The sequence below is a fragment of the Notolepis coatsorum genome (genome assembly GCF_963971535.1).
Source record: "Notolepis coatsorum genome assembly, chromosome: 4".
In the NCBI taxonomy this organism is placed as follows: Eukaryota; Metazoa; Chordata; class Actinopteri; order Aulopiformes; family Paralepididae; genus Notolepis; species Notolepis coatsorum.
The window spans coordinates 31,134,167-31,159,016 of record NC_140168.1 but is presented as its reverse complement, the minus strand read 5'-3'; the positions used below and the strand labels follow the sequence as shown (position 1 = coordinate 31,159,016).

The following is a 24,850-nucleotide window of genomic DNA, read 5'->3' as shown; positions in this document are numbered from 1 at the left end:
ACTACAACTCTATACATAGATCTGATTAGCACCATTACTCTGCAGTACTAATTTATATATTTTATACCCAGTTTAATCAACTGTACATTGTATATTACTATTGCAGTTTACTGTTACATTTGCACTCTGGTTGGATGCCAAACTTTTTTGTTGTACTGTACTTGTGCTGTATAATGACATTATGACAATATATTTGAATCGAATCCAATTATGTGCCAAACACAAATTATTTCCTTTTTATTTTAAGTATCACAGTATAATCATACATACATATCAAACATGAGTTTCACAAGTTGCCCAGATACATGCATAACTGGCCCATGAAACTCCTAACTTTTGATACGATGTGTACGGTTTGCAACCATTTCCTCAGTAGAACATATGAAGATGTGTCCGACTCTTAAACCACCAAAACTGGCAGAATATAACGTATGACGTAGACCGTGCCAGTTAGGGTACACTACAGACAGACCGCCACCTGCACCTTGTGTATTAGGTTTATTTTTCTCATATTTTTATATTCTGATTAGATTTTATTGCCTATATTTATGTATTTCTTCTATTATTACCCTGCCCATACCTGTACCTCCCCTCCCCCATGCTGCTATGACATCCAAATTTCCCCAAGGGGATCAATACAGGAATATCTTATCCTATCATGCCAGAGTCGGACAATAATTAAATAGGGCCTGGGTTCACAAAAAAGAAACAAGTCCTTTAATGGGGGCTTCATAGACTAAGTTTCTTCCCCTCAGCCGCCAGGCTGATCAATGCCTCAGGACCCCCTCCGCCCCCAAGTGACACTGGCACAATAATATCAATGCCACTGGCAGGAATTCTGCACTGGGACTGACCTGGAACTCTGCACTGCACTTTATACACCTTATATATATACTTATTCAAATGATAAATCCTGCACTGCACTGTCTTTGTCCTGTGTCTTGTTGTTATGTGAAAAGAAAATGTATGGAAAAATGCATACTGTGACAATTACCAATGTGGTTACACGGCTTAATAAAGGAATCTGAATCTGAATTTGTATTACCGTATTCAATGGTTACATCCCTCAATCAATAACAGGTTTTGTGTAAAGTAGTGGACAGGTGCAGGTTCTCACACACATTGTTAACTTATAATTCACAAGTTCCTTCCACATTTGGGAGCTGCATAAACGTACAAGCTGGTCAATTTAGGTAAAGATGGGAGTCATTATGAGGTGATCACATTCCACTGCTCGTTAAGGTTGGCTTTGAGATCCAATGGTGATGAATTCAACTACTTGAATCACAGTAGTTCAACATCATATTTCTGTTGATAATTAATGTACAGACATTAGCCTTGTTTTGAACTTTTTAGTCACAAAAAATACAAGATCAATTAATTTAAAGGTGCTGTAAGTGTTTTTTGTTTTGTTTGTTCAAATAAGTGGTCTACATGTTAAAATAATAATAGCTCTACACTCAGACAGCCGTCACTCATATAGATCCCGTTCCTAAAATAAGAAATAATCAAATGTGTCCTTAATCTACCAGTGCAGTAAGCAAATTTGGTTTGGCAAGATTTCTTGAAATAAGTAAAAAAAAATATATATATATATATATCTAGGGTTCTCTCTCCTGATTGGATAAAGTGGGAAGGGATGCCAGAAAATGTATCTTCTGTTTACTGCAGAGCAGAGGGACAGGGAGACCGATGTTACTGACCAGACACTATACCAGTGATAGTGGTTGGAATGTAGCGATATTTACACTTATTTTAACCAGAAAATACCACTTACAGCATCTTTAAATCACAGTATTTAAGTTCATTCCATCATTAATTTAGCCCATGTTTACCATGTGGTACAACTTGGTTGGCCAATACAGGCGCAACCCCTTAAACTCAGAAGTTCACCAGGTGAAGACCCACTACGCCTGTGGAATGCGAAGCCAAAGCTGCATATTCAGAGTCAGTAAAGAAGCGACCGGCTTCAGTCATCGAACTTGATTTTCTTCCCCTGGAAGGCCATTATTCCCTGTTGCTCCTTTTTCCTCTTGCTGGCCTCCCACGAAGGATGCAGAGACTGCTGTGGTGCCTCAAAGCGATCTTGTTGCCTGGCCATATCACCCCTGCCTCGTCCCCGTCCCTGTCCTCTCCCTCTACCAGCGAAGCCCGCGTCCCTGTCCCTCGACTCCCCTCCTTTGTCTTTAGAATAACGCTTGTTGTCATTACTGAAACCTGGCCTCCCTTCCATCCCTCGGTGTTGCTTGTAGGACCTGGGGGGCTCATTGGAAAACCTGTCTCGACTGCCACCGCCGCCCCTCTGGCCTCCTCCTCCCCCATACTGACCCCTACCCCTACCTCTGCCCCTGCCACCCCAGCTCTGCCCACCGCCACCCCAGCTCTGCCCACCTCCACCGGTGTGTGACTCAGACAGAGAGGAACAGAAGGCCGTCTTGAGCTTGGCAGAGTTCAGCCTGGACTCTAGCTCATCGAGGTCTCTCTGCAAGGGGTCTGCCGGGTCACTTCCTGGCTTCCCTTGGACAGTTATCACCAAGTTGCTGTTCTTCTTCTTCTTCTTCTTCTTCTTGAGCTTGCTGACTTTCCCCAGGAAGAAGTCGTCCTCGTCGTCGCTGTTTCCCGACTGCGAGGACTGCTTGCGGAAGCGCTCCTCCGTGCTGTCGTCAAAGTATTCTTTCTCACCTTCATCGTCGCAGGGCTCCAAGTCGCTCTCCTCCTCATTATCGTCGTCTTTTCTCGGACGCTTCGCGGGTGCCGGTGTGGGACTGGGTTTCTCCTCTGCGGCGCGACTCTGCGGCGCCTTTCCCACGCCGTTCTGCGTCTCTAAGTTGTGCGTCTCTGGGTTCTGCGTCTCTGGGTTCTTCACAGATGCCGTACCTCTGGTGGCGGCTTTAGCTCGCATCTCCGCCAGGTATCTGTTGTAAAGGTCGGCCTCTTCGTCGGTAGGAGCCGCCTTCTCCCTGTCCCTTTTGCGCGGCACGTCGTCGTTGTCTGCCGCACTCTCGCTGTCCGTTCTAGACGCGCCGTCTGCGTCTCCTACCCTGTCCCCGTCTTCCTCTCGTCTGACCGCTTTGACCTCCTCTGCCGTCCTCCCTCCTCCACTGCCGACATCCGTCGTCGTCGTCTTCTTCTTCCCGAGCATCCGGATCCCCTTCTGCGTCTCTGGGTTCTTCACAGATGCCGTAACGCTCTGGAAAATGTTAAGACCTCTGGCGGCGGCTTTAGCTCGCATCTCCGCCAGGTATTTGTTGTAAAGATCGGCCTCTTCGTCGGTCGGAGCCGCCTTCTCCCCGTCCTCCTCTGCCGTCTTCCCTCCGCTGCCGACATCTTTCGGCTGTGGCTCCGCCGTCTTCTTCTTCTTCTTCCCACGCATCCGTTTCCCCTTCTTCTCTCCCTTTTTCCCGCCCTCCCCCCGCTCCTCTTTGAAGGCCTCGACGGCGGCTTTGATGGCATCGATCTTCTTGCTGAACTGAGGGTGGCTGGCGATGCGCGCCATGGCCCGGTCGGCGATGGTCGAGGAGGGGTCTTTGCACACCTTCTCGAAGCTGAGGTTCTGCCGCAACGCAGTCTTGCTGACCTAGAGACAAGAGGCAAAACAGAGATGAAGCACGACGTGCGTTCCAACCGCTTTGTATTATCAGACGCAGGACAAAAGGACACAGTTGACTGAATAATAACTAGGGTCCACACGCACCATAATTATTTAGGCAACCCTGGGAAAGTCATTCAGATAATCCCATGAAACGTGTGCGACTCTTGCAATTGTAGTTTTGAACCAGAATCATTAGATATTCCCAGCCTAAGAAGGGCTGAACGATTTGTAATTGCCATATGATATTACAGGAAATTGTAAATTTGTTACATAATTTTCCTTTTCATCAGACAATGTATTAAAATGACCATGATGTGATTTTTGCAGGGCCTATATATATATAGATATATATCGTTAGTCATGTCTCTCCTCACACTGCTGCACCACCCTGGCTTAGTGGCTGTGTCCTCAGCCAATCAGAACACTTGTTATGTTAAAAAAATCACTTTCTGCCTAACTCACTCATGTGACTTGTGCATTTATACACATACAGCATGGCATGACTTCAGAGGCTCATCACATGTGAAATGTTTTCATCTTTAACTTTGATTTAAGCTGGTAAGCTTTTTTTCCTTTCAGTGAAAACTCCAATGTCATGGATCAAAGAAATGTCCAATGTCATTCCTCTATGCCCACGTGGTGGTAAATACCTAAATGAACGTTAGCTAACTAAGCTAAGCTAGCTAAGGACACAAGAGTTCCAATAGTGAGGAAGGGGGGCTGAGCACGTCTCCCTCTCTACTGTATGTTCAATGAACGTTTAAGTAACAACGTTACACTATAAAAACGAATATTGAATACTGAATGTTAATAGACCATATTGAATACTGAATGTTAATATTGAATCAGACCATATTGAATACTGAATGTTAATATCAGACCATATTGAATACTGAATGTTAATATCAGACCATATTGAATACTGAATGTTAATTCAGGTTGACAGTTGACATCATTTGACAGTTGACAGGGGGCTGGAAAGTTGATTAAAAAAAAATAAAAAATTAATTTCGAAGAACCCTGACGAAGTTTGAATCACTTTATTCAAATTGAGGATTTAGTTTGAGGATATAAATTAAAAACGAAGGTTCGAACATCCGTTCGAAGAACCCTGACGAAGTTTGAATCCCAAAAACAGACTTCGGGGACAGCCTTACCAAACATTATTATTTATATTATTCAAATGGAACTCAAACATGTTCCGTTGTGATGTCACGGTATGATGTCATAATCAAACATTCTAGAACATTTGTGATGTCACAGTATGATGTCATAATAGAACATTCTAGAACATTTGTGATGTCACAGTATGATGTCTAGAACATTTGTGTACAGTATATCAACAATTCTCTCAGAAGATCTCATTGTGCATCTTGAAACAGTACTGAACTGTACTGAGCAGATATACTAAACAACATAGACTGAAGCCTGCATTTCTCAACCATGGTGCCTTGCCGACCGTTTTGCTGTGGAAAGGTGAGTGTCCACAACGGCTAGCTAGCTGTTCTACTTGAATACTGAATGTTAATATTGAATCAGACAATATTGAATACTGAATGTTAATATCAGACCATATTGAATACTGAATGTTAACACTTTCAGTGCCTGCCCACCACGTGATAAGACGTGTTATCAGCCCAATGCCTGAATGCCCACCACGACAATTAGCGTTTTATTTTTTTATTAGCGATCTGAATTCATATTTCATCAAACGAGTCTCCCGTTGGTATGCAGCCCCTGTAGGAGCTCAGATGTGAAAAAACCGCCCCCTATCGTCTCCCAGATGGTAATGCACCCTTTTGGAATGGACTCAATGAAAATGGATGAGAAAAGAAAAATCCGGAATCCACATTTTACTTCTCAGGCATGTAACCCGAGCCGATCGGATTCATTGTGGAGCCTCAGAACAGCGTGGAATACATATGTAGCGTTGGATCAATAAAAGCGATCAACTTTTGCAATGGCGATCAGGAATTGGAATGATCTTTTTGGAGAACATCTGATCTGAGGTAAGGAATCTATTTTACAAGTCTTGGGATAATCAGAGTTGTATTCGCTGAGATCTCAGCGTTTGCCCTATGTGTGATGTGGCTGTTTGTGCGCGATCGCTTTGAGGAAATCAGAGAATCGATTTTTCAGATCGCCTATATAGCGTGCATACGTACACATATACTATCGATAATCTAGCGTTTATTTGAAAACGATTCATAAATAGGCCGAAAAATTACAGTTTGTGTATTCTAGAATATTCCAGAAAAGGGCGATTATCATGGAATATTTATTTTCCTTGAAAACAAGGGCTTTTCAAAATGCTATAAAACGAAAATGAACGATAAAAAAACAATGTTGACTGGATGTTGACTGTTCGACAATGTTGAATGGAAAACGAGTCATTGATAAGCGACTGGCAGATTAGACACATAGCCATAATTTAAAACATAGATTAGGCGTTAACGCTAACATTGAAGTGGATGGGGGCGGCTACGTGGCGCAGTGGGCAAGGCGCTCGCAACGAATGCTGGAGACTAGGCTCGTTCGAGCCACGCTCTCCACATTGCTTTCAGTTTAGCTGGTCGTCCACAGTAATACACATTGGCCGTATTACGGGGAGGGAAACTGAAGGGTGGGGATCGGGCGTTGTGGACAGCGACTCCTACAGGTCGGTTGGGCCTAACAAAAATAATGGTTGGTTTCAGGTTGCCGACCGACCCTGCCGATTTAGGTGCGACCCAATATATTTTATGAGTTTTTAAAAAAAAATATATATTAAAAAAAAAAAAAAAAAAAATGATTTTTTTTTCTTTTTTTAGAATAAAGTTTCATAGAAATCTTAGTCAAACATTTAGTATTATGGATATTAAACATGCTGGCAGAGTACATGCATCCATGTTGTTGTGAACATTTTAATTAAATAAAGAAATTCCCTATCCATAGTCGCCGTGGGAAAGAATAAAATAAAAAAATAAAATAAAATAAATTCCCTACCTACCCATGGCCAAACTGACAACCAACCTGAAACCAACTATTATTTTTGTTAGGCCTTGGTGCGCCTGCGCAGTAGAATCAAGAAGCGACGGGGGCGGGGCCCCTCCAAAGCCCAGACGCTGAAAGATCGAGCCGCGCAGGTGAAAAGATGCGACGGCTGTTACCTCGAGTATCGGAGGGGACTCGTGCTATGTATGACTTAGTCCACATTGCAGCCGGCTTGTGGGAAGCAAGAAACAACGTTCGAAGACAGGGGAGGGTTGAATTGGACGATATGAAAATTGGGATGGGAGAAAAATAGAAAATGGGAGAAAAAGTGGATCAAAAAAAAAAACATTGAAGTGGATGGTGGGCATTCAAGCACTAAATCACAATCGCAATATGTCAGAAAAATCGCAATTAGATTATTTCCCAAAATCGTGCAGCCCTACCAGGTATATCACGACGATTTCATGAAGTTATCTGGGGCCTATGTCACCAACATCCGACCAGGTAGAAAAGTTGGCGACCCCACAGTCCATGACCTTCGGGCTCTCCAGTACTCAGGAGGAGATGGTAGAATTCGGTACAAGTTGGATTTTGAGTCTGACTGGGAGGAACTGCCTCAGCATTCCCAAAAAAGCGTTCCACTGGGAACGACTCTTTCCTGCCCAATTACCGATTACTCTCAGGAAATTCAACGATTTGCAGGCAATGAAGCCGGTACTACCAAGAGTGGCCCACCACTACTCATCAATAGTCTGTGTGTGAACACAGCACCCGAGTGGGACTTTGGTTAAGGTTAGGCAAGCTAAAAAAACAGTTATGTTTAGGAAAGTTACATTTTGATGTTTCTTAGGTCAACCAAGTGGACCACAGCGACTAGAATAGTTCCCGCCCCACTTGTAAGTTCCTACTTGGGTCTGATAACACGGCTGCGCTGACCACAGATCTTACCCACCTGTTCAGGATGTTAAAGTTTTCCACAACTGTGCTACTTTTGTAATGTTTAGGCAAGTAAAACAACTGCCTAGTGTTTGTATGACAATAGTATGTAAGAGGAAAAAATGCCTGTTGTTTAAAATAGCCTAAGTCACCGTACTCTGTTATGCAATGGTTGTTATGTTTTTGTACAGACTTGTTGATACACCTTGTGATACATTTATCAAAATATAAATAAAAAACTTACACATTTGCTGGAAAATTTGTTTTTTCTTCTTTCCGGAAAGTCTTGAAAAATGACTTAGGCAGTTATCCTATGAGGCTAACGATATATAGAATATAGATATAGCTCTACAAACAAGGTGACGCACTCCTATCTTTAAAGCGTGGCATAGCTAGAACGGGACCAGGCTAATCCCTGGCGCTGAATGAGTTAAATGTCTGGAAGAGTTCAAAAATAAAAATGCCATTATATTTCCGTTGCCTTTTTTGAGTTGATCTAAATGTTACTGATTGTGTTAAATGGGCATATAATATCGTCTCATATCGATCGCAGGCACATGAATCGAATCGTATCGTGGCAGACTGTGATATCGGCAAATATCATATCGTCGATATCGTATCGTGATGAAACTGGTAATTCCCACCCCTCCTTTCTCATCAAAATCCATGCTGTGCTTCGTAATGGATACGTGCAGCTCCAGCTAGTGCAGAGCCAGTGGGGTCACACTCTTCAGTTCAGCATTTCAGGGCTCGTACAGACTGGAGGGTGGCCCCATAGACTTGCCATTCGTTTTGTGGCCAACTAGCCAGAGATGCGGGTATCCAGTATGAAAAACAGCATGGATTGTGCTGAGAAAGGACTTTGCCAATTGACAACATCATTGGTAAGTAGGGTTGCACGATACACCGATACTAGACAAGTATTGCGATAATCCAGCCGCTAAAAAAAGGTCCAATACTCCATTTTATTAGTATCGATACTTTTAGAATAATAGCCTGATGCCATATTTTCTATTATTTTATTAATAAAATAATAATTGTATAAAATAATTGTCCATGTTCTGTCAGCTATTTGCTGTGGGGCACTTTGGGCTGTGGTCCATGTGTGAAAGGTGCTTATAATATTGTAAAAAATAAATGTATGCATTGAAATGTCTATAAGTCGATTGACCTCAATTGCCCTTTGAGAATAAATAAAGGTTTGAATTGAATTGAATCTAATATTATATTACATTACTTTTCTTGATATTTTAGGTTTTTGCCGTGGTATCGTTTTAGAACCGGTATCGTGATACTTAGGCTGGTATCGGACCGGTATCAAAGTCAAAATTGTGGTATCGTGACAACACTATTGGTAAGTAGGAAATATAGCTGTGTGGTGTCCACAATTCTTTACTTCCAAAACTCACATTTTAAGCTAAGCTATACAATATCAGTCTAGCAAGCTGGAATTTGAGCTAACATTTGTCCCAGTTGATTTGCATACACTGTACTTCACAGATCAACCATCAAAACCACAAATGAAGAGCTGTGGAGGATAATCAACCAGGGCAGCATAGCTACCACCATCAAAAGGAGAAAGTGGAACTGGATAGGGCATACCCTTAGGAAGGACTCAAACAACATCACTAGACAGGCCTTGGACTACAACCCGCAGGGGAAGAGGAAAGCCGGTAGGCCGAGAAACACCTGGAGACGTTCCACACTCAAAGACCTAAAGAACATCGGAGTGAGCTGGCAAGAAGCAAAGGCCCTGGCCCAGAAGAGAGTGAGATGGAGAGCTCTGGTGGACGCCATATGCCCCCCAACGGGGTAAAGAGGATTAAGTCAAGTAAGTCAGTACTTCACAGACATTCAACTCACTGAGCAGAGGTGATGACCAACACCAATGCCCTGATAAGTGTTTCAAACTTACATCTCTTCAACTGAATTACTTGCCGATTGCTTTGGTATGGAAATAATGAAGTCACACGAATACTGTGTATTTCTTTTTTTTTTTAACTGAAACGTTTCTGAAAATCGTCTCCCCCCTGGCAGGAGGGGGCAGTCTGCTCATGGACAGAAGGCGAAAACGCACAGAAAAAAAGCTACAGTGTCTCAAAAATACCTGTGTACATGTGGACAAGACCTTAGGTACAATGGAGGACATTCATAATGCTGCTGCGATGTCATTATCGGCAAAACAAAGTTTGGTTTTGTTCCACAGGCCACAATACAAGGAATGGTCAATATGCACCTTTTGACCCCTTGATTTAAAAACCTTTGACGAAAGTGCACTTTTTTTGTACTGACCGAATTTCAGTATGTCATGTATGTGTATAAGTGCAGCTGTTTGCCGTATTCATGCCTTAAATTGCCCCTTGCGGGACAATACGTTTTTTTTTAATTGAATTGATGTGGGGAGTCCACAATACAACGCACACATAGTGCTCTTCTTCTGTGGTTAGGCAGCCTGCTATAAAGCGGATGCTTTCTGGCCACTACCTTCCTGTCTTTGGCAAAACCATACCACTGCCGTAGTGTCATTGATTAAGCATTGACCACTCGTATTCGGGCAAGAAACCGTGGGAAACATACAAATCTCGTATCAAGCTGGGAAGAAAATTCTGATGTAAGGACATTGCTGGGGTGTTGCTAGCTAGTAGCTAGCTAATGTTAGTTGGTTGGTTGCCGGCATGCTACTGACGTTAGTGTTGCCAAAGACAGGACGGTAATGGCTAGAAGGCAACCACATTACAGCCCTGTCGCCTCTGACCGTGGAAGAACAATGCTCTGCAGCGTGTTGCATTGTGGACGCCTCACATGACCCACATGATAACGTCACGGGCAGCTTTATGAATGTCCCCCATTGGCTGGAAAGGTTCAATGCTTCAGAGAAGCTTTGTTTCCCTCATCACTAAGCGGGTGGCAGGGTGCACTGCACACAAGAGAGCACCAATCAACCAATCAACATCATCTGATTCTGCACATGAACAAAACTCACTGGACTCTTGCTGCTGTTTACATCAAAAGACACTCATCACCAGGCTCTTTAATCTCTCCCCCCCCCCTCAGAACAACACAGTCTAGCCAAGCCTGTGCCGGCGACAGAACCCACCTCGTCTGGCTTGAGGGCATTCATCGCATGGATCTCCTCCAGCAGTCTGCCTGCTCTCTTCCGGTTCCGCTCCAGTTCGGCCTCGTTCCCCTTCTTCTTCTTCAGGGCAGACATCTGTCGCGTCATCTTCCTGAGAACCAAGGTCCGGACCCTCTTCACCTCCTTCCTCATATTCACCACCTCGTTGTTGAGGTTCAGGCCCTCCGCCGCCTGCTTTTTCTCAGGCAACGGACCCTTTTTTGAGTTTTTTCCAATCTTCTCTGAGGTTAGTGGCGTCTTTTCCACCGTATCTCCCTTTCCTTCCTCCTCCTTCATCTCTTCCCCTTCCATCTCTTTAGCCTTCTCCATATCTAGCATATTTCCCACCACCTGCTCCTCCTTCTCCCCCATCTCTAGCATCTTTTCCACCATCTCCTCCTTCTCCAACATCCTTTCCCCCATCTCTTTAGCCTTCTCCATATCTAGCATAATTCCCACCACCTGCTCCTCCTCCCCCTCTTTCATCTCTAGCATCTTTTCCACCATCTCCTCCTTCTCCACCATCCTTTCCCCCATCTCTTTAGCCTTCTCCATATCTAGCATATTTCCCACCACCTGCTCCTCCTTCACCCCCTCCTTCATCTCTAGCATCTTTTCCACCATCTCCTCCTCCTTCTCTAGCATATTTTCCACCATCTCTTTTGCCTTCTCATCCTCCTCCATCTCTTCTTTCTCCTTGACGGACGGGCACATCTTCTCTCCCTGCTCCTCAGTTGATGTCATCTGTAAATGTGCATGGTAATAAACAAGCAATTGTGTTATGCGAGTGAATGGAGGGGGAAAGAAACTACAAACCAAAACAACATACACTACTAAGCTATATTGTTCACGTTGGAATTCGAAGGCCCACAACTTTCTCTACATTTAATTTAGCTAGTTTTCACTGCTACTGGCCAGAATGTTACGCCACTGGCGTAACATGACCCCGCAGTGTATTCCCTTCATCCAGGTTACGCCTAATTCTACAAGTTTTCGACCACCTGTTAGCTACTCCCGACTAGCCTACGAAAACAAACGTGGTTGAGCAAAGCGTGGACAAGTTGACGCCATGCAACATCATCATCTGTATACGGGGGTCATGTTTAGATGCCAGCTTTGTGTCACGAGAACACGTGTGTAACGTGTCGGCCAAATCAGTAGTAGTATACGTACCTTCGATTTCCAACGTTAAATATAAAAGTATAAAAATCGAGAAATAATAACTTTCATCCGACGCAGAAGGCGGCGGCCATTTTTTCTTACGCTGTCGGCGTGACTGAGGAGTGACGCGGCACGTAAAAAAACGTGCGACGCGCCGTGTGTCGTGAAAGGGGGAGGGCCTTCCGTGGGACTGTTTTTATTTATTTCTTTGTTTCATGTGTGCATAAAACAACAACAATGGTGGATATATGAAGCAATGTGCACATTAGGACGATTGTATGACATTTCCGTTATATTTCCCACACTGATACTAGGGACGATTCGACTGGGGGAGGAGGATGAAGCGGCGCAATGCGGACTGCAGCAAACTCCGACGGCCGTTGAAACGGAACCGAATCACCGAGGGTATATATAGCAGGTACGGAGAAACAACGGGGCTTTGCTTGACGTTATTGTATAACAATGGCGCCTCCCTTGATTATGCCAAGATACGGCTAGATCGGTGCCCGTCACACAAACATAGCTAAACACCGCTTCTGGTATTATGGGCTGGAGAGACCCTTGGATGAATGTGTCCGCATACTGTGTCAATATAGCAGGCCTATGTGTGACAGCTCGTATGAGACATTATGTTGCAGCGATTTGTCCTTACTTTAGCCATCTAAATGTAAACAAAGAGACAAAAACGTACATATCTCATTTGCATGGAATACTGTAATAATTTCACATATTGCTTGCAATGAAAAGAGATGGCGTGCTTGCAGCGCCTAGCCTCTCTAGTTAACTTGTAGAGAATCCTGCAGGAGCTTGATGAGATGATGGCAGTAACTAACAGCGGGGGCGCACGTTTTACATCCCGGGGTAACGTGGTCGGCGCGGGGTTTCGCCTTTGGGGCCTCTGGCAGATTGTCTAATAGAACTCCCTTCCCGGGTTGTAAAACGAGCGCATGAAAGTAGATTATGCCACGAAACGCTTCTGATCTTCATGGCAGATGAGGACGCATTTTATTTTTATTTCTTTCTGAATTGCACGACTAGTTTGTGCAGAACAAGAAATTAATTAATTTCTTCAAACATGCATTTGCCTGCAGATTCATTGATGGCGAGCCAGGGTTGAGCACACGGCTGTGCCTACAAAGTAGCAAGCCTAGACACATATTCTGCTCCTATGTTTTCTACTGTATGCAAATATAGTCCACACAATATTTCTAGAGGGTTTGTTATTTTATGGTGGCGGTTCTGATCCATGTCTATCTCCTTAACATACAATTGAAAATAAAATAAAATTATATTTGTTGATCACTAGACGTTGAGGTCGCCCTCTCTCGCCCTGTCGGTCACACTAGAGCTGTTGCTCCAAACAACAACAAGACTGTTTTTTATAAACGGGATCATCTTAATCCCTGGTCTTTTGTCTTTCTTCCTGACCTGTTCTGTTTGTCTCTCCTCCAGTACGTTCCTGTACCTGAAATTCCTGGTGGTGTGGGTGTTAGTGCTACTGGCAGACTTTGTGTTGGAGTTCAGGTTTGAGTACCTGTGGCCCTTCTGGCTTTTCATCCGTAGTGTCTACGACTCCTTTAGATACCAGGGGCTGGTAAGTGTGTGTGTGTGCATGTGTGAGTTATGGCTGCTCGATTAATGGCAAAAATCCTAATCATGACTATTTTGATTCATATTGAAATCATGGTTATAAAACACGATTGCTCTTGATTTGAGATGCTCATATGACGACGACTTGGTGGGGGGGGGGGGGGGGTCTGAGTGCACCGCTGTGAAGGAAGGGTACACTGCATTTACAACACAAGACAAAATGAGAGCAACACTGCATGTGGCACAATAATCGTTTCATCTTGACGATCTTGTTTTCATGAGCGTGGGAAGCCAAAATCGGAATTAAAATTTGATGAATCACTCTGCCCTAGGGTGCATACCTACTATGCATGCTACACAGTGTATATTGTATCTATTGTGTATAGGACTGTGAAGCTCTCTATCCCCCCCACCTGTACCCCCCCCCCCCCCCATGCTGCTTTGACACCCGAATTTCCCCAAGGGGATTAATAAAGGATCATCTTATCTTAAAGGAAAACATCCTCCATGCCTAGTTTATTGCATGCTAACATCTCTCTTCTCTCTTTTCTCCTCGGCTCAGGCGTTCTCTGTGTTCTTCGTGTGTGTGGCGTTTACGTCGGACATCATCTGCCTCCTCTTCATCCCTGTCCAATGGCTGTTCTTTGCCGCTAGCACCTACGTATGGGTCCAGTACGTCTGGCACACGGGTCAGTCCCAAGTTTTTCTTTTCCATATATTGCCAGTGGAGCACACTTCATGAATCTAATACCATTTGTCTCAAAGATTGATTCTTTATCAGAGAGATGCATCAGTGCCAGCTTTCTCCCATTCCACATGACTAGGGCTGCAACGATTAGTCGACATAATCAACGACGTCGATCATAAAAACTCGTCGACGCAGAATTTTTGCGTCGACGGGTCGTAAAATTATTATTATTATTATTTATTTTTTTAAATCATTATTATTATTTTTTACTACCTATCTTTGTGAAAGTGGCTTCTCAGCTCTGGTCCAGCTGAAGACAAAGCAGAGGAACAGATTGGACATTGAGTATGACCTCAGAGTTGCTTTGTCTACCATCACCCCAGACTTTGAGACTCTTGTCAGGAGCAAACAACATCCCCAGTTATCCCATTAGTTCCCTGGGATGTTAAGCTAAGAAGTCTGCTAAGAAGGATATATTATTATTATTATTTTATTGTGTTTTTAGCCCTAATTGCACTTTTGTTGCAACCCCAGTTATCCCATTATTTCCCCCAAACTTACTGTCGGTCTGTTATGTTAAACTAAGAAGTCTGCTAAGAGCCCGGAAAAGGAGCCGCGCCCACAGGAAGCCGAGATGGAGGGTGTGACAGAAATAATCGTTAGATTAGTCGACTAATCGAAAAAATAATCGACAGATTAGTCGACTACCAAAATAATCGTTAGTTGCAGCCCTACAAATGACCGTGCTGACCATGCTTATTTAACCCCTCTCTTCCTTTCCCCCGCAGAAAGAGGAGTGTGTCTGCCCACCGTATCGCTATGGATACTGTTTGTGTACATCGAAGCTGCCGTACGCTTCAAGGACCTGAAGAACTTCCATGTGGACCTGTGTCGGCCCTTTGCTGCTCACTGGTAAACCACAGCTTTTCTTTACCTGCGTTATCTGTTGTTCGCCTCAGACCAACCTACTGTATATGTGTGGATAGACACACAGTAAGCTGCACGTTGACTTACATTTACATTTTATTCATTTAGCGGACTCTTTTATCCAAAGTTTGTACAAGCAGCAAGGGATCAACCAGGGGTGCCTTGCTCATGGGACGGGGTTGCACGCAGAGCAACCGGCTCTGTGAGCAGAAGCACGCGCGCGCACATGCGCGGATGTGCACACAGGAATGCGCTGCACTCGACTGATGCACCATAACTGTACCCACCTGGTGACTTTGCATAACAACAGCGCAGGTCGTCAGGTGTGTTCAAATACGTTCTCAGATACATTCACACAACTTGTGAATGAAATGTGTTACATTCCATTCGTAGAGGCAATTAGGCATTGTCTTTAGTCTGTGCGTACGCGAGGGAACATTTATGCGCACGCGCCATCATTAAAACACAGTGCAACCAGCTTTGAAATTGCCAACGCACCCCTGGGTACAACTCTGGCAGCTAAGTAACATTGTTCATCAAACAGTGTTGAACTTGGTTTGAAACAGTCTTAACACCTTGGATGCCACTGGTGAACATGGTAAAACATGGTTGAATGCCAGCACCCACTTCACTGATAGCGTTGTGAACGCATAATCTATGTCTTAAATTATGGCTACGTGTCTAATCTGGCCGTCGCTTATCAATGACTTGTTTGCAGTCAACATTGTCGAAACGGATTGCTTTTTAATCTGTTCATTTCCGTTTTATAGCATTTTGAAAAGCCCTCGTTTTCTTGAAAGTTTCAGGAAAATATAAAGATTCCGTGATAAACGGCATTTACTGGAATATTCTGGAATACACAAAAAACGTTGTAATTTTTCGGCCTATTTATGAATTGTTTTCAAATAAACGCTAGATTATCGATAGTATATGTGTACTTATGCACGATAGAGAAGCAAGCTGAAAAATCTATTCTCTCATTTCCTGATCAGCGCGCACAGACACACACATAGGGTAAACACTGATATCTCTGTGAAAACAGATCCGATTATCCTAAGGCTGCGGTTACACCTTTCGTTTCGTTTCATTGTCATACGCGTTTCGCCGCGACGTCCTGCGCCTCGAGTCACACTTTCGTTTTTTGTTTGTTTTTGTCACCTGAGCACACTGATGTAGTACACTGCCAAAGCAGTAGGTGGCAGTAGGTGGCGAACATGAAGGCAATTTCAACCAATCAGAACTTTAATGTGCCAATACACTTCCTGGTAGCTCCAGCAAAGAAAATGTCAACAAGGCAGACGCCTATGGGCGCCACCATCTTGCCTATTTACTCAATGCAGCAATTCTTTTTCAGCAAAGCCTAATAAAAGTGCAATAAACAAAACGGATACATTCACTGTGTGTTCTGCCTGTCATTTGTTGATGAAACAAAACTAACATCAACACAAGTGACCACCAAGAGCGGATAGTTTAGTCTAAAAAAAGATCGGTAGCATTGTTAGCTGCATGCTAACGTCAATGGAGTATGCCATTATAACAGTATAGCATTGTGGCTAGAAGCTAACGTTAGCTCACGCTATTTAGCCAGCACCAAACTGATGATATCGAGAGCTATCAGTAGTTAGATAACATTAGAGACAACGCTGTGTGTATTAAACAAAGGTGAATAGATGACTGGGCCATTTTGTTTAATGCTTGTTAAGTTGAAAGAGGAGCTTTGAGCTAACAGGATCTGATAGCTCACGTTAGCCAGCTGCTCATGCAATCGGTAATGCTAGCAGAATGAATGGATGTAAACTTTATTTAACATATTGCATATGGGTACAATACGGCTCAATACAAACAATTGTTAAGGGCATGCAGACTGTTGTAGCTTGGACTGGGATCCTTATAACAATAACTTGACAACACATGGTAGCTGCAGCTATTTGGGACAGCTCTGCCTCTGTCCCAAACACACACACACACTCTGTTGTCACCGGAAGGGCACGCAGATGGTATCTACTGCGCATGGGCGTTTTCACAACAACGGCTCATGCAGACTACACGCTGTTGTCGGCGCGTTTTTTAGCGGTTCTCCAAAACGCAAACACAATTTAGCGTTTCAGCCGTATCCACAAAAAAACGCCAAAAAAAAACGCATTTCTGTGTAATAGGGACATGAAACATATTCAAAAACGTATAAAAAAACGCCACAAAAACACCAGTCTAACCATGGCCTAAGACTGGTAAAATAGATTCCTTACCTCAGATCAGATGTTCTCCAAAAAGATTATTCCAATTCCTGATCGCCATTCCAAATATTGATTGCGTTTATTGATTCAGCGCTGGGTACTGTAAATATGTATTCCACGCTGTTTTCCGGCTCGGCAATCACTTCGATCTCTTCGGATGGCTTGCCGGATAAGTAAAATGACGAAACTGGATTTCCCCCCCCCCATCAGTCTAATCCAATGGAGTGCAGTTACACAGAGAGAGACGATAGGCGGCGGTATTTTCCCAATGGAGCTCAGAGAGAGGTTGCTGCACTAACGTGAGGCTAGATTGATGAAATATGAATTCAAATCGCTAATAAAAAAAAGACAAACAAACTATATAGCGTTGCTGGCATTCAACGGTCGGCATGAACTAACGACATATAGCGTCGCTGGCACTCAGTGTTAAGTGCATAGTAGTATAGACAGATTAGCATATAGGTAGTAATATAGGCAAAGAAGATTACTTGGTAGCAAAGTGCATGATAGTAAAAGACAGTACGAAGGTTAGTATATATATATATATAATTCTTATATTTTGATTATTGTTATTAATAACTTATTGTTCATTCATACATTCCTTCAACCTTTTATTTAATTTTTGGGAATACATTGAGGATAGCCCTAATTTTCAGCGATGCCGAGGCAGCAATAAAACAATAGAATACAGACAAAACAGTTAAAAGAGTAACAAATGGAGGCGAGAAGGTTTGTGACCATGGTTTTAAATGGTCCATAAGTTAGTAGAGAATTGATCTTTACTGTGTGTTGAAGACGTCGGGGCACTAGAATAAAAACACGACTGTGTTACTACCTATACACATCTGTAAACCGCTCGATCTCACTTTAAAATATGTAAATAAAGTACTAATCAACCACAGGAAAAAAGGTACATCATGTATGTTGTGTTATAGCCATAAGTCATATATTTACGTATTGTATTGTAAATTTAACATGTGTACGTATTACAAATTAGTACTGTATATTACATATATCATTTGACTGTTAACAGGGCATCATCATTTTCACATTAACAATTTGTTTGTAAATTAACTTTTTTACGTTTTCAGAAAACCTTTATGTTCCCGTGGTGGGGATCGAACCCTAACCTTAACCCTAACTTTGTCTTAACCATAACCGTTAAGCAAATGTTAAAACCAACCTTAACTAACTATAATCATTGTTGGATAGTGGTGAGAGCACTCGCCTGCAACTGCAATTATTGTTGGTTAAACTCCTGGTTGTGGCGTTTGTTTTGGATGTAAATTATGTAAATTATTTCCTGTGGTTGATTAGTACTTTCTTAACTTTTCTTTGAGACTGTGTCCTAGCAAACCTGGTAATGTGAACAGATAATCTATAGCAGTTTTTCTTTTTTTCAAAATTGTATTCTGTAATTTCGGCTTGAAAATGTGTTACCTCAATTGTTATTTATTGTCTTTCTTGGTTGTTCCTCTCATACATTACTCCACAATTGTTGCTGTTTGAGAGTTTTTCTGCTTACAACGACCCAATATCCCACCAGGGATGAATAGACCTGTTCACTGTCCACGTCAGACTCTGTGTGTGCGCGCATCAAGGGGGCAAAAGGAATGTAATCCTGGTCAGAACAATGGGGCAGAATACAATATATTTGCATTTGTTAGCAATCAATCCATGCCAAAGCTGGATATGTAAAAGGTGAAAGACTCAACAACACTCACAGCCATGCTGATTTGGCTAAATGACATCCAGCCGTTTTAGTCAGGGGAGTGTCATGGTATCTCCATAGAGCCCTGTTGTACTTTTTTTTAGCGCAGTTGGTATTGCTGATTGGCTCAAACACGGTATGTTTGTATACAGCGAACGGATCTATAAAAACCTACCTCAGTGTAGGAAATATACAGGGGCAAAGCGGCCCCCATGAATCAAATATTGTAAAATGTCCAGAGAGGGGGCAAAAAATTCCCCCATTTTTCTATTTTATTGTCCCCACAGGGGAAATTCCTTTCCACAGCACTGTACACATTAGACAACAGCACACAGTAACAACATACAATGACAGACAACAGTACACACTCAGGTATGTTTAGCGACGCCTATTGTTTAAGGCCATCTATGGCTGCGGGGACTAGGCTTTTCCCGTAGCGAGCCCTTCTGTACCTCGGTGTTCTGTACCTGCGCCCGGATGGCAGTAGGGTAAGGTTGTGATTGAGTGGGTGTTCAATGTCCTGTTCTGTTGAGGTTGCAATGCAGTCTCATTGTTTATCTCTGCGAGGTTGTGTGTGGGTGAGACCAGTTATCCTCGCACTGGTATTGGTTATGCGTGTTAGTTTGGCCTGGTTAGTAACGGGATAGCATGTTAAAGGAACAGGTGGAACGGTGTAGTATGATGGGCTGAGTAATGCTCTGGTACAACAGTAGGAGGAGATGGGGGGGGGGGGGGGGCATGGGGGTTATACAGTCCTTTAGGCTTGCAGTTGATTTGATAGTCTTTGGTGACTCCTTTTCTGTGTGTCATTAGTGTGCTGGTCAAAGCGGAGTCTGTTGTCCAGTACCACTCCGAGGTATTTGAAACTATCGACCATTTCAACCAACCAATTAGTCCAATTGTGGTATTTCAATTCAGTTTTACTACCTTCCAAAGTAAACATCTGTCATACAACAATATAACAACAACAACAACAACAACAACAACAACAACAACATAATAGCATATGAAATGGAGGCATGGTGACCATATCTTAATTAATGTAACATAATTAAAACTATTCATTTGGATTTGCACAAACTATTAATATTATAGCAAACTACCCACAAAATGCGCCTGAAAATGGCCGACCAGGGGCCCACAATATTTCTTCAAAATGTTCTACCTTGCCATACCTTACTTTTCTCAATGAAAGTTACTGAAATGTCATCATGTATATACTGTACGACCTGTGGACTTACTTTATTTTCACCTCTCTCTGTCCTCACCACCTCTCTCTCTCTCTGTCCTCACCACCTCTCTCTCTCTCTCTCTGTCCTCACCACCTCTCTCTCTCTCTCTCTGTCCTCACCACCTCTCTCTCTCTCTGTCCTCACCACCTCTCTCTCTCTGTCCTCACCACCTCTCTCTCTCTCTCTGTCCTCACCACCTCTCTCTCTCTGTCCTCACCACCTCTCTCTCTCTCTCTCTCTCTGTCCTCACCACCTCTCTCTCTCTCTCTCTGTCCTCACCACCCCTCTCTCTCTCTCTCCTCACCACCTCTCTCTCTCTCTGTCCTCACCACCTCTCTCTGTCCTCACCACCTCTCTCTCTCTGTCCTCACCACCTCTCTCTTTCTCTCTCTCTGTCCTCACCACCTCTCTTTCTCTCTCTCTGTCCTCACCACCTCTCTTTCTCTCTCTCTCTGTCCTCACCACCTCTCTCTCTCTCTCTCCTCACCACCTCTCTCTCTCTCTCTCTCTCTCTCTCTCTCTGTCCTCACCACCTCTCTCTCTCTGTCCTCACCACCCCTCTCTTTCTCTCTCTCTGTCCTCACCACCTCTCTTTCTCTCTCTCTCTGTCCTCACCACCTCTCTCTCTCTCTCTCCTCACCACCTCTCTCTCTCTCTCTCTCTCTCTCTCTCTCTGTCCTCACCACCTCTCTCTCTCTGTCCTCACCACCTCTCTCTGTCCTCACCACCCCTCTCTCTGTCCTCACCACCTCTCTTTCTCTCTCTCTGTCCTCACCACCTCTCTTTCTCTCTCTCTCTGTCCTCACAACCTCTCTTTCTCTCTCTCTCTGTCCTCACCACCTCTCTCTCTCTCTCTCCTCACCACCTCTCTCTCTCTCTCTCTCTCTCTCTCTCTCTGTCCTCACCACCTCTCTTTCTCTCTCTCTCTGTCCTCACCACCTCTCTCTCTGTCCTCACCACCTCTCTCTCTCTGTCCTCACCACCTCTCTCTCTCTGTCCTCACCACCTCTCTCTCTCTGTCCTCACCACCTCTCTCTCTCTGTCCTCACCACCTCTCTCTCTCTCTCCTCACCACCTCTCTCTCTCTGTCCTCACCACCTCTCTCTCTCTGTCCTCACCACCTCTCTCTCTCTGTCCTCACCACCTCTCTCTCTCTCTCCTCACCACCTCTCTCTCTCTGTCCTCACCACCTCTCTCTCTCTGTCCTCACCACCTCTCTCTCTCTCTCTCCTCACCACCTCTCTCTCTCTGTCCTCACCACCTCTCTCTCTCTTTGTCCTCACCACCTCTTACCACCCTCTCTACTTCTCTCTCCCTCCTCTCCACCTCTCTCTCTCTCTCCTCTCCACCTCTCTCTCCCTCCTCTCCACCTCTCAGTATCGGCTACCCGGTGGTGACTCTAGGCTTTGGCTTCAAGAGCTACGTCAGCTACAAGATGCGCCTGCGGAAACAGAAGGAGGTGCAGAAGGAGAATGAATTCTACATGCAGCTCCTACAGCAAGCTCTGCCGCTGGAGCAACAGATGCTCCAGAGACAGGAGAGAGAGGCGGAAGAGGGTGAGACAGACGGTGACACGCACAGACACGCAGAGAGAGAGAGAGAGAGAGAGAGAGAGGCAGTCGGGAGCTCTTTTTGTACAAGCTTTACACAAAACTCCTTCTAACTCCGCATCTTCTCTCCCCCTCTCTAGCCGCGCTAGCCAAAGGGGTCTCGGAGGTAGAGGCCGCGCCGGTCTCTCAAAACGGAGCGCCTCCCGGCAAGAAAAGCACTCCGGTGCCGCTGCCGGAGCTGGAGTACCGGGAGAAAGGGAAGGACAGTAGTAACGGGGGGAAGGAGCGGGAGGGCAAAAAACCCACGGTCGGCGTCATCATCAACAACAACAACAACAGTATTATACAAACACTGGACTCCAAGCCGCAGGAGGCGGAGTACATGGAGAACCACGTGGCGCCGAAGAGGCTGAACAACGACCTGGCGGCGGGGGAGCACACGCACGCCGACGGCACGCACACTCCCAAAGAGGAGACGGGGGGAGCGGGGGGGAAGAACTACAAAAACGCCAGCGGCGGCGGAGGAGGCGGCGTGTCCAACTCCTCCCCTCGGAACCACAGCGCCACCAACGGGAGCGTGCCGTCGGGCTCCGCCTCCTCCGCCGCCTCTTCTTCCTCCTCGTCCGCGAAGAACGAGAAGAAGCAGAAGAATTCCGGGAAGGGGAGCGGCGTGGCTCCCAAGGACCCGGTGGAGAACTGCATCCCCAACAACCAGCTGGGCAAGCCGGAAGCATTAGTACGGTAAGACGTCGTGTATTAACACACGCGTGTGATATATATATATCGTACACGCACTCAAACATCCATCCATCTTTCTACCGGACCCGCCCACCTAAGGCAGTCGGTGGGGGGCTTGAAGCGTGAATATTGCTTAGTGACTCACGGCCCCCCACCATCGCCTTCCATTTGCATGATTAGCAGTGTGACGCTGACGAATGCTAACCGTACGTTTCTTTTCGCTTCTGATATCTCAAAAACCGAAGCATTGGTGCAAGCGCTTCTAGGATGGACTGAACGTACTCCCAGTTTGTGACAAATCTGGTAGTACCTCTTAGAAATGTGGACTATTCCTTTAACAGAATTCAGACATTGTGACCCATTCTAACAACCTGCGTTACTAACCCTCTCTCTGTCCGTCCTGCTATCTAACCCACTCTACTACTAACCCTCTCTCTGTCCGTCCTGCTATCTAACCCACTCTACTACTAACCCTCTCTCTGTCCGTCCTGCTATCTAACCCACTCTACTACTAACCCTCTCTCTGTCCGTCCTGCTATCTAACCCACTCTACTACTAACCCTCCTCCAGTCCTAACCACTCATTCTCTCTTGACTTGCACTTTTCGCTCACCTCGTTGGTGTCTCTCTCTCTCTCTCTCTCTCTTGAAACACACGCACACACACTTGAGTGCCTGCTCACTCTCTACCCCTCCCTCTGCAGGCTGGAGCAGGACGTGAAGCGTCTGAAGGCGGACCTGCAGGCCAGCAGGCAGCTGGAGTCGGAGCTGCGGAGCCAACTCTCCTCTCTCAGCAGCCAGGACCGCAGTCTGCGCTCGGAGCTGGGGCAGCTCCGCCAGGACAACGAGCTCCTGCAGAACAAGTGAGGGACACGTGTTGTCTGTAGTATAGGGCTGCACGATTAATCGATTTTTAATCGAAATCGTGATTTTGAATGATGCAATTATCAAATCGCAAAAAAGAAAAGAGAAATCGCAATTTCTTTTTTAACCTTTTTTTTTTTTTTTACTTTTTTTGCCAGGAAGTCCCATTGAGATACAAGATCGGTTTGGGAGAGGGAGGTAAAGGGTTTTAGATTGTGTGTTGTGAAGTTTAGACTTCAGAGAGGGAGAGTAAAGTACAAAAAAAAAGGTACCGGTATCGATTCCCAGGTAAAAATAAACATTTTCAGGCTCGGTGTCCCGAAAAGACCCACCGCGTAGGCCAGATGCAAGCCGCATTTTACAATAAACCTTTGTGGGGCTGCTTATTTATTTTTTTATTATAATCGCAAATGTAATCGCAATCGCAATATCTGTCCGAAAAATCGCAATTTGATTATTTCCCAAAATCGCGCAGCCCTAAATGTAGTACTCTGTCCGTGACTGAAGGAATTCAGATTCCACTGGTTTGGTCGACTAATTGCTGAGTCTGTTACTAGTTACGCTGCTGGCCAGTATGACTACTACCATACTGTATCATCACAACATTGTTCAATATTACACTTACTGTAGATTTCTGTATATCTTTACTGTATATTTTATATTAGAATGTATATACATAACAGGAAATGTGAATCCCGGACCGTATTTTATTATTATTATTCTATTCTTCTTAGGCTTATTTTATTCTTTATTCTTAGGCAGTTTTTTTGTTATTCTTATTCGTGACTTTGTTTTGTCTACCTAAATGTTTACTGTGAGCGATTTGTAGTGCCAAATTTCCCTCTGCATGATTAAAGTATTTCTATTCTATTCTATCACTGTACATATTATATTACAATTAGCACTTGTGGATGAATATAATAACTTACTCAGTCAATGGAGATCCGGTTAATACAATTGATCAACTCAGAATGAAAGTATCAAATACAGAATAGTCAGAGAATATGGCTTGAATGGCTCTCACCAACGTGACTAGCTAGGAGACCTAGGACAAGAGAAACTGGGGGGGGGGGTTGGGTGAGATAGCTCAAATGAGGGAGGGGACCAGTTCTGTTATCCTCCACACACTACACTCGGTAGTACTCATTTATATACGTAATCCAATCCAACTTTATCTATAAAGCGCTTTAACAGCCACAGGGGCACAAAGTGCTGTACAGAGGGAGCATATTAAAAACTATAAGCAGCACTAAAAATAGATAAAAGAACAAGAGTACCAAAAAGGGAAGAAAAGATCAACATAGGCAACAATACATTTTTTTAATTAAATAGATAAGAGTACTGTATTTAAAAGCAAAGGACACAGTAACAAAACGATACAACAATAACACAATAAAATCATACAATCAACAAGCTACATGGTGTCGAAAGCCAGAGAGAAAAGGTGGGTCTTAAGGAGGCTTTTAAAATGGGACAGTGATGAGGCCCGCCTAATCTGCAGCGGCAGCTCGTTCCACATTTTAGGGACGACAACATAGAAC

At 44.3% G+C, this 24,850-nt stretch overlaps 2 protein-coding genes across 2 annotated transcripts in view; one reads left to right on the top strand and one right to left on the bottom strand.

The window, feature by feature from the left end:
* Positions 1-226: 226 nt before the first annotated feature.
* On the bottom strand, positions 227-11,114 carry srfbp1 (serum response factor binding protein 1). The gene is made up of 2 exons (XM_084311897.1): positions 10,599-11,114; positions 227-3,577 (listed from the first exon to the last, which is right to left on the bottom strand). The coding sequence occupies exons 1-2, from the start codon at positions 11,109-11,111 to the stop codon at positions 1,970-1,972; spliced, it is 2,121 nt and encodes a 706-aa protein (XP_084168023.1). The 5' UTR covers positions 11,112-11,114; the 3' UTR covers positions 227-1,969.
* Positions 11,115-12,012: 898 nt separating this feature from the next.
* LOC311227096 (macoilin-1-like) overlaps positions 12,013-24,850 on the top strand; it is a 37,870-nt gene continuing 25,032 nt past the window's right edge. The window contains exons 1-7 of the mRNA XM_084312630.1: positions 12,013-12,195; positions 13,230-13,371; positions 13,930-14,056; positions 14,844-14,967; positions 21,537-21,715; positions 21,850-22,450; positions 23,150-23,308. Of these exons, the coding sequence (XP_084168756.1) occupies positions 12,116-12,195; positions 13,230-13,371; positions 13,930-14,056; positions 14,844-14,967; positions 21,537-21,715; positions 21,850-22,450; positions 23,150-23,308 (1,412 nt within the window). The 5' untranslated portion in view covers positions 12,013-12,115. The remainder of the gene's footprint in view (positions 12,196-13,229; positions 13,372-13,929; positions 14,057-14,843; positions 14,968-21,536; positions 21,716-21,849; positions 22,451-23,149; positions 23,309-24,850) is intronic.

Bases quoted from the DNA above. Each gene is read 5' to 3' on its own strand.
- srfbp1 (XM_084311897.1), bottom strand. From the start codon at position 11,111: ATGCTAGAGATGAAAGAGGGGGAGGAGGAGCAGGTGGTGGGAATTATG. The intron at 3,578-10,598 runs GTGGGTTCTGTC...TCTTGTCTCTAG, and splicing joins ATGCCCTCAAGCCAGACGAG to GTCAGCAAGACTGCGTTGCG.